Genomic DNA, 13,333 nt, shown 5'->3' with positions numbered 1-13,333 from the left:
AATCTGTAACCCCCCCTCATGTTCACTGCAGCTCAATTCATACTAGCTAAGATATGGAATCAACAAATACTTCCATCAACTGATGACTGGGTAAAGAAATTATGGTATGTATACACTATAGAATACTACTCAAAATTTAAAAAATGAAATCTATTTTTTTTTGCAACAAAACGGATGCAACTAGAAACCATTATATTGAGTGCCTGGCACCATGGCACACTGAGTTGATCCTCCACCTGAGGCGCCCGCATTCCATGTGGGCACTGGTTCTATTCCCCATTGCTCCTCTTCCAATCCATCTCTCTCTGCTGTGGCCTGGGAAGGCAGTGGAGGATGACCCAAGTGCTTGGGCCCTTGTCTCTGCATTGGAGATCCGGAGGAGGCACCTGGTTCCTGGCTTCAGATGGGCCCAGCTCCAGCCATTGCAGACCACTTGAGGAGTGAGCTAGAAGAAGGAAGGTCTTTCCCTCTCTCTCTCTCTCTCTCACTGTCTGTAGCTCTTCCCGTCAAATAAATAATAAAATCTTAAAAAAAAAAAAAAAAGAAAGAAAGAAAGAAGCCATTCCCAAATTTCAGATGCCATATGTTTTCCCCTGTTTTTGGTAACTAATAAAGTACATAAAACATAATGTTTTGGAGTGAGATTGCCATTTTTAGATTCAATGATTATTTGCAGCCCTGTCTCTACTGTTGAGGAACAGTGTTTTTTCTTCCTACTATTTGTTGAACACTTTACTTAGTGTAGGGTTGAGCTTATGAGTATAAATTAAAATAAAAATAAATCCTAGTGAAAAGTAAGAGTGTGAATAGGAAAGGGAGGAGGAAGAAGGGTGGGACTGTGGGCAGGAGGGAGTGTTGGTGGGAAATATCACTATATTCCTCAATCCACATATATGAAATAAATGAAGTTACTACACCTTAAATAAAACTTTATAAAAGGAAAGAAAAAGTGAAAAGACCGTAGTGAAACACAAATATAGGCAATGAATATAAAAAATGAATTAAAATATGCAAATTTCACACAAAAACAGTAATTTTTAAAGAAATCACAGATCATTAAAGTATTCTAGTATATTTTTCTCAACAATTTTTAACAAATATGTAAAACAAAGTCGGAAAATCTAAATCTAAGCAGAAATACTGATATACAGACATTCTTCTCTTTTGTTTTTTGTTTCCTTGCTTGAATTTTAGCTTCCACATTACAGAAAAGACATGATTTTTTTTTCTATTTCTAACTTATTTAACTCAACATGATGCCCTCCAGTTCAACCATTTTGAAAAAAAAGTATAACATATTGATGAAAAACCTCATCAATGTCATGCACAAAAATATGGTAAATGAATTATTTATTTATTTTTATTTTTTATTTTTTCTTGACAGGCAGAGTGGACAGCGAGAGAGAGACAGAGAGAAAGGTCTTCCTTTTGCCATTGGCTCACCCTCCAATGGCCACCACAGCTGGCACGCTGCACCCGGCGCTCCACGATGATCCAATGGCAGGAGCCAGGTACTTCTTCTGGTCTCCCATGGGGTGCAGGGTCCAAGTACTTGGGCCATCCTCCACTGCACTCCCTGGCCACAGCAGAGAGCTGGCCTGGAAGAGGGGCAACCGGGACAGAATCCGGCGCCTGGACCGGGACTAGAAGCCGGTGTGCTGGCGCCGCAAGAGAGAGGATTAACCTAGTGAGCCACGGCGCTGGCTGGTAATGAACTATTAATTCTTAAGAATATAGCCATGAAAATCTTCAACAAAACATTGTGAAAATTCAGGATTACAGCAAAAAAGAGAGAAGAGGGAGTTCCATTAACTCTATGTGGCTTATATTTTAGTCTTCATCTCTAAATAAATTTACTCTTCACCAGTTCCTCTCCTGTCTGTTTCAATTCCTATACAGCTCCCTAATAAAGGTTTGGGGAAAGCATCAGAAGATGGATCAAGTACTTAGGCCCTTGCCACCCAAGTCGGAGACCCAGACGAAGCTCTTGGACCTGGTATATGCCTCGCCCAGCCCAGGCATTGCAGCCCTCTGGGGAGGAAGATCTCACTGTCTCCCTGTGTGTCTCTCTCTATATCCCTGGTACTATTTCAAATAAATACACAAATTCTTAAAAATAAATAAATAAATTTACCATTTTTATTTCTTTGAACTTTCAACTTTGTTGAATCAACTTTTGCTTTGAAATCTGTGATTTCACCCAGGATATTGCTGAATTTTAGTACACTTAATACATATAGTTCTGAGTATAGTGGATCCTCAAAATATTCATGGGGAAATCATGAATGAATTTAAAAATTAAATCAAAATAAACGTCTCATTTAAATTCTATTTTCCAAGAATGTTATTTTCCACTTTTTGATTTAGAGGGGAGAGGGAGGGAGTCATACAGACACACTGACAGGAAAAATCTCTGTTCATATCACATCCCTCAAATGCCCACAATGGTCAAGGTTGGGCTGGGCCTGACTGAAGCCAGGAGCCAGGACCTCAGTAAAGGTCTCATGTGGGTGCAAGAACCCAACTAGTTAAGCCATCGCTGCTTCCTCCCATTTTCTTTATTAGTAGAAAACTCTAATCAGCAGTTGAGGTCATAAATCAACTCTAATGTTGGACATGTGAAACTTAGCAGCTAGGCTGAAAGCCTGCCCATCCATAACCTTCTGAAATTCCCTTGAATAATATTTGTATCTTACAGTATCCCAGTGTACTCCAGGTTGGTATTTACAAGGCTCAAACTTAAGTGATTCATAAGATCTTAAGAATTTAAATTTTATGTTTTATATCTGCTAGATTCTACAAGAAACATATGGTGACTTTACAATAATGTCGTTTACTGTACTTATGGACTTGTTACAATATAAAATGGCTTATGTTGCCAATATTAGGAAATTGGTGCTCAGGGAACTTAGGTTATAAAACAATGTCAACAGTATGCCCTAAGGTTCATTATATTTGAAGCCATTATCTACTATCACAAGAAAGTTAAACAATTTTTTTTTCCTAACTCATCACTTTAAACCAGAAGGCAAAAGAACTGGCTTCAGGAAGTATCAACATGTGGTATAATTTGGTATAATTTCAGTGAGGCAATCATCACTTTACTATTTTGAACCAGAACATAATTGGAGCTTATTCCCCTAGGAGCGTCTCCTTTGGGTTTATCAATAATCAAGTAAGCAGATATAAATAATTGAATTGAGTCATATCCACAAAGTCATTGGACCTGTATTTGGTTTTCCACAGGTAAGATCAATTCTGATAATATGTAGAATATTTCAGGAAATCTAAAAATTAAGACAAAATATGGTTTTCCCCAATATTGTATTAAACACACAGTAAAACATATTAATTCTTGTCTAATTAATAGTAAATAAAATAGTTATCAAAATGTCATTTTTACAAAATTCTACCTGTGAATTTTAAGCACACAATTTCTCAACATCAAAGAATATAAAAATTATGAATTTCTTTGTCTATATAACCACAAATGCCATTAATAGAGAATATTTTCAAAAGAAAATATATTTCTTCTCTAAAAAAGAGGAAAGATTGATGCAAATTTTGAAGAATCAGGCATTTACCAATTGACAGTAACATGACTTTGGACTTATTCAACTACCATGGGTCTTATATATTGATATAATGGGAAAATAATAATTATTTTGTTTTACTATGTAATATGAAAGCCACTTTTGATTAGTATTATTTCTAATATTTATCATGTCTCAGCATTCTAGAAACTCAAATGCATGAAGAGTCATGTTTGATGTTACTTCACTGGGCATAGTCGAAGTAAGGGTTTACTTGTAGAATGAAACTAGGGTCTATCCAGTAGGGGCGTGGTAAACACTTCTACATAGCACTGGTGGAGAAGAAATGCAGAGCCATGGAATTGAATCTTTCCTTTGGCACTTAATGCTTGTCAAATATGCTAGAAAGGGGAAATAAAGTAATGTGCACTAAAATCCATTCATGTAGCATGTGTCCAATAGATGGATGCTATTATTTCCTTCCTCTGCAAACTTAGTGTTTCATGATAAGACATAAGATATTGGCAGTTTTCTGCCTTGTATTAAAACTGTAATTGAAGTTGTGACTTTACATTGATGTTAGAAGTTGATCCTATAATTTAACTCCTTCAAGAATCAAGGCCATCCTCTCTTTTTACCAGCATGTTTTAATATTTATTGAATTAGTCAAATCCAACAAAATAACACTCTTGGCTTCAAGTTGAAACTCTCATTTCAAATGAAACCTAGCCATAGAGATAATAATATTCTCTAACTATTTAATTTACTAAAAGCAAAACAATATTTTAGCAAATGCAATTGTGACAATATGTGTTTATTTATTTATTTATTTATTTGAGAGATAGAGTTAGACAGTGAGAGAGAGAGAGAGAGACATCTTCCTTCTGTTGTTTCACTCCCCAAATGGCTGTCATGGCTGGAGCTATGTGAATCCAAAGCTGGGAGCCATGTGCTGTGCTTCTTGCTGGTCTCCCATGTAGGTACAGGGCCCAAGAACCTGGGCCATCCTCCACTGCCCTCATGGGCCACAGCAGAGAGCTGGACTGAAAGAGGAACAACCAGGACTAGAACCCGGTGCCCATATGGGATGCTGGCACCCAGGTGGTGGATTAACCAAGTGAGCAACGGTGCCGGCCCCAAAAGGGTTTATTTTTAGTATCAACAGATCCCAAAATTTGCAAAATTGCTTTATTATTCATTACTAAATCATCTAGAGTTCTAAAGAATGTACAGAGACAAATTAATAATCAAATTCAAATGATTTAATAGTTGAATGTGTATAAATAATCACAAATGAAATATATTACCTGTATCTAAGAGTGGAATGTATGAGGTTTGGGAGACTTTTTTTTAATGATTTAGTTACAAGCTCAGTTTTGACCCAATATTTGCTATTGGAATATATATACAAATGTATGAGAAAAAAGTTCAATATATTATCATCTTAAATGTATAATCAAAAGTGGCACACTAAAGGAAATTTAATTTTATATTTATTCTTTACACACTTAATTAGCCTACTTGACTATACTATTTGGTCATTCAAATGTATTGTTACTTTTAAAAGGAATATACATTGAAGAAAATGTCTAACCTCACATCTGGCTTTAATTAGGAAACTACATGATGAACCTACACTTCAAAATTCTAAACTTTGTGTTACTTATTTGAACCAGATACATCATTTAACCACTGGCAAGAATTTTATTGATCCTGCTCTTTTACTCATGACACGAATTACCTTAGAACATAAGAATTAATATTCACCAAAATATACTTTTCTTTCTTTAGGTCTTCCTGTAACTCTTCTACAAAAAATTAAGTTGATCATGCAGTCAAAAGTACAGGAATAGGGCCAGCATTGAATTAGAAAACACACACTCTCATCCACAAATACAGCTGTATTCAGAAAAATAACATTCAAGACATCCTATTTCAAGTACTCACATGAAGCAATAATTTTTTATCCTATGCATTTCAATAATTTGAGTAATGTATTATTACATATAAACAAAAACATCATTGCTCCAACTTTTATTCTCATTACTTGCACTCCATCTAGTGGCAGCCACTTTTTATAATAACCACATTTTATGTTTACTCAAATATTTGGGTTCTTTGCATGGTGCCATGAACTGTATGTAGAAGAGCGTCATCAAAGATGTCTATGAGACATCAAATTTTATATTTACTCAAATATTTTTAACCAAATGCATAAATACATCTATAGTACTACTTAATTTTTAATTGGCTCATTTTCCCCATTAAGCTTTAAGATTATCAGGTTTAATTTTATTCATTGCTCCCAATTTGGTCACTCATTTGCTGCATGAGAATTTTTGTTGTTTCTGAATTTTATCTGGTACAAACTATAAATGAGTTCAAATATTTTATTCTTCATTAGATCATATAAAATAACATGAAGTTTATAGTTTTGGATTATCCAAGGAAAACATCAGGCCATATAGTGTTAAAATGTCCAATTCTCCCAAATGGAAGACTTCCATTTTGTATTCCCAGGTAGAACTTCAGGGAATTTACTTAATAATTTAGTTACTTATAATATTGCCCAGCAATTTTAACCTTGGTAAAGCAAACGAAGTGTTGAGATACCATTGCAGTTACTTTAAACAATGATTAGAAATGAAATAGATTACAGGGAAAAATGCATATCCAGAAGGCATATATAAAACTTAACTCTGATTTAATCAATACAGTCAATACAACAGCTAAAAGGATAAAATTTTTGAACATGCAGTAAATCTTCATATCTTCAGATTTACCAATGGATTCTAGCATATGAAGTGAGCAAAAATACTTTTTTTAACTTAATTATTTATTTATTTATTTGACAGAGTTAGACAGTGAGAGAGAGAGATAGAGAGAAAGGTCTTCCTTCTGTTGGTTAGCCCCCTGCCTCCTGCCCAATGGCCGCACACTGCACTGATCCGATGCCAGGAGCCAGGTGCCTCCTCCTCCTGGTTTCCCATGCAGCTGCAGGGACCCAAGCACGTGGGCCATCCTCCACTGCCTTCCCGGGCCACAGCAGAGAGCTCGACTGGAAGAGGAATAACCAGGACGAGAACCCAGCGCCCATATGGGATGCCGGCACCACAGGCAGAGGATTCACCCAGTGAGCCAAGCTCCTGCCCTGTGAGCAAAAATAATTGCAATGAATTAATTAAACTTTATCAAATTAATTAATTTAATAAATTAATTAACTTTTGCATATTGCTATGTTTTGAATAATTCATCAAAATTTCATTTGATAAAATCATAATCTGCAAATTCATGTGTTGATGTATTTGAAGGTGTGGACTTTGGTAGTTAATTAGAATTATGAAGTCATAAAAGTGAGGCTCTCATGATGGAATTTATGGCTTGATAAAAAATTGAAGAAACACCTGAGCTACATATAGTAACTATAACCATCAGATGCCTTCCACTATGTTACTACACATCCAGGAATTCATCAGCAGATGGAATTCCTTAATTGTAAACTTCTCCCCCTCCAGAACAAGGACCAAATGTATGTCCATTCTTTAAAAATAACCCAGTCTCAGGTATTCTGTTACAGCATCCAAAGTGCACCAAGACACATATCAAAGAACACAATCAAAAAGTGAAAAGATAACTTATGGAGTGATACAAATACATACTTGGAAATATTATATTTGTGAAGAGCAAAATATCTGGAACATATAAATAGTTTGTATATCTCTAAACTATGTGATGGATTAACCCATTAAAATGAAGTGTACTAAAAACCTTTAAAATAATTTTGATCAATGTGTAATATTTTTACATTTTTACAGCATACCGAAAAGCATTCCAACATTTGTGCATTAAGAAAACTGAAAAAATCTGGTAGAATATCTGTTTCTTTACATTTTCTTTTTTTTTTAACTTTTATTTAATGAATATAAATTTCCAAAGTACAGCTTATGGATTACAATGGCTTCCCCCCCATATCGTCTCTCCCACCCGCATCCCTCCCCTTTCCCACTCCCTCTCCCCTTCCATTCACATGAGGATTCATTTTCGATTCTCTTTATATACAGAAGATCAGTTTAGCATACATTAAGTAAAGATTTCAACAGTTTACTCCCACACAAACATAAAATGAAAAATAATAGATGATTTTTTAAATGATGATGAAATCAGATCAGACCTATTGTCATGTTTAATCCCAGTGAGAGTCAAGCTGAGAATTGATAATTTCTTCTTCTTTTTTTTTTTTTTACAGAAGATCAGTTTAGTATACATTAAGTAAAGATTTCAACAGTTTGCACCCCCATAGAAACACAAAGTGAAATATACTGTTTGAGTACTCATTATAGCATGCCACATTGGTTCGAGTCTTGGTTCTGTTCCTGATTTTAGCTTCTCAATTTCATACACCTTCGAAGACAGTATGTGATATATCAAGAAACTTGTTACCAGCCACCCATTAGAGACACCAGAATTGGGTTACCTGTGTGTAGCTTTTTTTTTTTTAAATATTCATTACCATTTGAAGAGAAGAATTGTATTTATTTTCAATAAGGATGCTTTGCACTTAAGGATCTATTGTCCTGGGTCTGGCATTGTGGGAAAGCACTACAGCTGCCACCTGCAATGCCAGCATCCCATATGGATGTCAGTTCCTGTCCCAGCTTCTCCATTTCCAATGCAGTTGTCTGCAGATGGCCTTGGAAAAGCAGCAGCAGAAGGCCAAAGTGTTAGGGCATCTGCCACCCCCATGGGAGACCTGGTGAAGCTCCTCGCTCATGGCCTTGGCCTGGCTAGCACTGTCTGTTGCAGCCATCTGGAGAGTGAACCAGTGGATGGGAGATCTCTCTGTCTCTCCCCATTTAGTTTGTTTAAGTTTTTATTTAATGAATGAATGTTTCATAGATACAACTTTAGAAATATAGTAGTTTTTTCCCCTATATCCCCCCAACTCCCATTCCACCTCCCTCTCCCACTCCCATCTCCTTTTTCATTATGGTTCAATTTTAGTTTGATTTGATATACAGAGGACCAACACCATGTTTAGCATAGATTTTAACAGTTTGTACTCACGCACACACACAACATAGAGAGCACAATTTGGGAAAACAATTGGCTGTAGATTTTCCTAGTACAATCTGTGTGTAGCTTTGACCTAGCTAAAATCCATCTGATATGGACATTTGGGGAGTGAAGTAGTACACGGAAATATTTTCTCTCCCTGTGTCTGCTTGGAAAGAAAGGAATGGCAGAAGTTTTCTTAATGTATAGATGGCAGTGACAGAAGGATATTGGAATTAGACGGAGACAGTGGTTGTAAATCACTGTGAATGTCATCATTGCCACTATACTTTTCTGTTTGAAATGGTTTTATGGCATACATATTTTACTTCAATAAATTATTTAAATTTTTAAACTATTATTTCATTTACTCAATTGTCATTTATGTTTCTTTTTTTTGTTTGTTTGTTTTAAATATATTTAATTTTTAAAATTTTTTTTCTCTTTTTTTTTTAACTTTTATTTAATGAACATAAATTTCCAAAGTACGACCTATGGATTACAATGGCTTCCCCCCCATATCGTCCTTCCCACCCACAACCCTCCCCCCTCCCACTCCCTCTCCCCTTCCATTCACATCAAGATTCATTTTCGATTATCTTAATATACAAATCAGCTTAGTATACACTAAGTAAGGATTTCAACAGTTTGCTCCCACACAGAAACATAAAGTGAAAAATAATAGATGATTTTTTAAATGATGATGAAATCAGATCAGATCTATTGTCATGTTTAATCCCAGTGAGAGTCTAGTTGGGAATTGATAATTTCTTTTTTTTTTTTTTTACAAAAGATCAGTTTAGTATGCATTAAGTAAAGATTTCAAATGTTTGCACCCCCATAGAAACACAAAGTGAAATATATTTTTTCAGTACTCGTTATAGCATTAAATCTCAATGTACAGCACATTTATGTTTCTTTTAATCAAGTGTCTGAATTGATCTTTTACTCATAAATTTATTTTATGGATATTCTCTGTAGCAGAGTATATGTACTGTACATAGTAAAATAGTTGCCATTTTAACTTGGTTAGGACTTTTTAGTTATATAAAATTTCAAGTCTAGTGCAGCCATGTCAAATTGTATTAACAAGTTACCCACATTTAAAAAAATATATTTAGTTAATAAGATTCAACTAACCACAAGAGCTCTGAAGGGATTAATGGTGCAAGTAGGCATTTTTTTGTGTTCAAACATACCTGTCTGTCATAATAAATAATTTAAATGTAAAGGAGTATAGTTGCATTTTCATAGTCACACTATTTCATTTTTGATTTATTTGTGCCAGACATTACTATCATAAAATTAAAGTTCATTTGTATACCTCCTTCTTTTCCTATTAAACCTGACTCTATCAATTTATCTCCTTTATGCAACGTGAGCCCTATCTCCAATTTCTCATTCACAGGAAAACTGTATTCCTTTATTCATGTGTTTGTATACTCATACACAAAATATAATATTGCAGATGTTTTAAACCTATTTATATAATAATGAGCATATCACTCAAATTTCCTTTTTTCTTTTCATTCAAACATATTTTGCAGTTGTTTGCATTAATTCACTCAGTTACATGTTGTTATTGATTTTTGTTAGATATATAAATTAGACATTTCAGTTTCCAAATGGTTGTAACTTTAATCTTCCCATTAGCAGTTAGTAATGTTTGCTATACTTCATATCTTCAACCGTAACTTTTTAACTACAGACACAAATATTTGGTTTTTCTGAGTGTGTAGGAGAGTTTAGTATTATTTTATATTTTCCAGGTTATATTATACTAATATATATATATATATATATATATATATATATATATATATACTTTGACCATAAGATCTTCTTTATGTGACTCTCTGCTGCATATAAAATTTATCCATTATCCAATGGCAGTAAAATGTATTTATTAATCAAGACATACATCACTGTATATATTTTCTCTACTTTACATCTTCTTCTAATTTACTTGTGGTTATTTAATCATGCAGGTATTTAAGGTTCCAAATGACAAAGGCTATAAATCTTTGTAATTTTGATTGTGTCTAGGGATCTCTTTCATGATAAATCTCATACAATGTTCATTTGAATGGTAGAATAGAGAGATAGATAAATAGATAGATAATAGATAGATTTAAAATTTAAAAAATCAGAGATTAAGAAATAGTGTTCTCTTTGCAGTAAATATCCATGTGGCTAACAGTGAATAACAGCTTTCAGTTGGGAAAAAGCACAGAAGATTGTAAAAAGAGTAGATTTTTGCAAGAGATGCTCTGTGTTTGTATTGTTAAGGTTTTATTTAAATCGTTAGTTTGGATTCTGAGAAATATCTTTTCACCATGCTTTTGTGTACAAAGAATATTTTGCATTGTAATTAAGATATAAAAACATTGCTTGGCAAGTGAGAATGAGTTTCAAAAAAAACTACAGGGCCGGCGCCTCAGCTCATTAGGCTAATCCTCTACCTATGGTGCCGGCACCCCGGGTTCTAGTCCCGCTCGGGGCACAGGATTTTGTCCCAGTTGCTCTTCTTCCAGGCCAGCTCTCTGCTGTGGCCCAGGGGTGCAGTGGAGGATGGCCCAAGTTCTTGGGCCCTGCACCTGCATAGGAGACCAGGAGAAGCACCTGGCTCCTGGCTTTGGATCAGCGTGGTGAGCTGGCTGCAGCGCGCCTTCCACAGCGGCCATAGTGGGGTGAACCAACAGCAAAAAAGGAAGACTCTTCTCTCTCTCTCTCTCACTGTCCACTCCGCCTGTCAAAAAAAAAAAAAAAAAAAACCTACAATTAAATGTTAATCAATATCAGTAACCATATGGAAGTAACAGAAGGCAGAGGAAAAAAAGGAAGATAGGAAGGCAGGATGACAGAGAGGGAGGGGTGGCATGGGAAGCAGTGACAAAGGACTCATTTTAGAGTAGTTTCAGGTTTTTTTCTAAAAGATTTATTTATTTATTTATTTATTTATTTATTGAATAGAAGAGTTATGCAGAGAGAGGAGAGGCAGAGAGAGAGAGAGAGAGGTCTTCCATCCGATGGTTCATGCCCCAGTTGGCCGCAACAGCAAGAGTTCAGTCACTGAATACACACATATTTCTTCTGTTTGATTCTGCAGGATTGGCACCATTCCTGATCTCCATCTTGCATTGACTCCTGTTTCACAATTGGTCATTGTGCATTGCCAAGTAAAGCATATGAAGATATGTTTAAATTTTCTTGAGTTCTCATTCTACTTAATTTCCACAGTAACATGAACTTCATTGTATGAATATCTACAACTTTGTTCAAGGAAGTTTGAACATGAAGAATACCACAAAAATTACTGTATTTGTACTGAAGGGCTTCACTGATGATCCTGAACTGAAGATCATTCTCTTCTTCCTATTTTTAGCAATCTATCTCTTTACCCTCATGGGAAACCTAGGACTGATTTTGTTGGTCATTGAGGACTCTAAGCTTCACAACCCCATGTACTACTTCTTGTGTGTACTGTCCTCCGTGGATGCCTGTTATTCCTCAGTTATAACTCCAAATATGTTAGTAGATTTTATATCAAAAAATAGAGCCATCTCATTTCCTGGATGTGCAACACAGTTATTTCTCGCTGTTACTTTTGGAACCACAGAATGCTTTCTCTTAGCTGCCATGGCCTATGATCGCTATGCAGCCATCTACAACCCACTTCTGTACTCAGTGAGCATGTCACCCAAGGTCTATGTGCCTCTCATCATTGCCTCCTATCTTGGGGGAATTTTGCATGCAATTGTGCACACAGTGCCCACATTCAGCCTTTCTTTCTGTGCATCCAATGAAATTAGGCACATTTTTTGTGATATTCCTCCTCTCCTTGCTATTTCCTGTTCTGACACCCACTTAAACCAGCTTCTCCTCTTCTTCTTTGTAAGCTCCATTGAGGTTGTCACCATCCTGATTGTCTTGGTCTCCTATGGCTTCATTCTGTTGGCCATTCTGAGGATGGATTCTGCTGAAGGGAGGCGAAAAGTCTTCTCTACATGTGGCTCTCACCTCACTGGTGTGTCCATTTATTATGGAACTATCCTCTTCATGTATGTGCGACCAAGCTCCAGCTATGCTCTGGAGTATGACATGATAGCATCAGTGTTTTACACCATCCTGATTCCCATGCTGAATCCCATCATCTACAGTTTGAGGAACAAAGATGTGAAAGAGGCCGTGAAAAGAGTGTTTCGGAAAAATTGGTGTAAGGATGAATTGCATTTGACATACTAAACATTAAATTGAAATACTTGAGACCTATTGTCCATGTCTCCCTTTCAAAAGCTCTGACAAAAATGTTTTATGTAATTAATACTTTTTTCTGTCCTAAAAACAGTTTCAAATAAAGACTATAACCGATTCCCTATCTATGTGGTTTTACACCTGTAAAAAGAATGGCATCTTTTACTTTTTACTACATTCACATATACCTGACCTCCTGAACACACACAGACACAACCTTATATGAGGAGAATTTTTTTTAAAGGATTCATTTCGTTTATTTGAAAGACAGAGGTATAGAGAGAGGTAGGGACAAAGACAGAGAAGACTTTTATTTGCTGTCTTACCCTCACATGGCTGTAATGGGCCTGAGCTGAGCCAATCCAAAGCCAGGAACCAGTATCTTCTTCTGTGTCTCCTATGTGGGTGTAGGTGCCCAAGGAATTGACCCATCCTCTGCTGCTTTCCCAATCACATTAGCAGGGAGCTGGATTGAAAGTGGAGAAGCTGGGACT

At 35.8% G+C, this 13,333-nt stretch overlaps 1 protein-coding gene across 3 annotated transcripts; it reads left to right on the top strand.

Moving 5' to 3' along the window:
- Positions 1 to 2,388: 2,388 nt before the first annotated feature.
- On the top strand, positions 2,389 to 12,830 carry LOC100348208 (olfactory receptor 5T9-like). Of its 3 annotated transcripts, none has more exons than XM_089303216.1 (2): positions 2,389 to 2,415; positions 11,886 to 12,830. In XM_089303216.1, exon 2 carries the CDS (start codon positions 11,991 to 11,993, stop codon positions 12,828 to 12,830), a length of 840 nt encoding a protein of 279 aa, XP_089159342.1. In that variant the 5' UTR covers positions 2,389 to 2,415; positions 11,886 to 11,990. The 3 variants fall into 3 exon arrangements, with proteins under 3 accessions (XP_089159342.1, XP_069918048.1, XP_008271236.2); XM_070061947.1 differs by lacking the exon at positions 2,389 to 2,415 and adding an exon at positions 8,697 to 8,719 and having other exon boundaries at positions 11,873 to 12,830; XM_008273014.2 differs by lacking the exon at positions 2,389 to 2,415 and having other exon boundaries at positions 11,880 to 12,830.
- The last annotated feature ends 503 nt before the right edge of the window (positions 12,831 to 13,333 follow it).

This window comes from Oryctolagus cuniculus, chromosome 1, assembly GCF_051225735.1.
Source record: "Oryctolagus cuniculus isolate XC-2025 breed Fujian yellow rabbit chromosome 1, ASM5122573v1, whole genome shotgun sequence".
NCBI lineage: Eukaryota > Metazoa > Chordata > Mammalia > Lagomorpha > Leporidae > Oryctolagus > Oryctolagus cuniculus.
The sequence above is the reverse complement of the archived record's forward strand: the minus strand, read 5'-3'. Positions and strand labels throughout refer to the sequence as shown.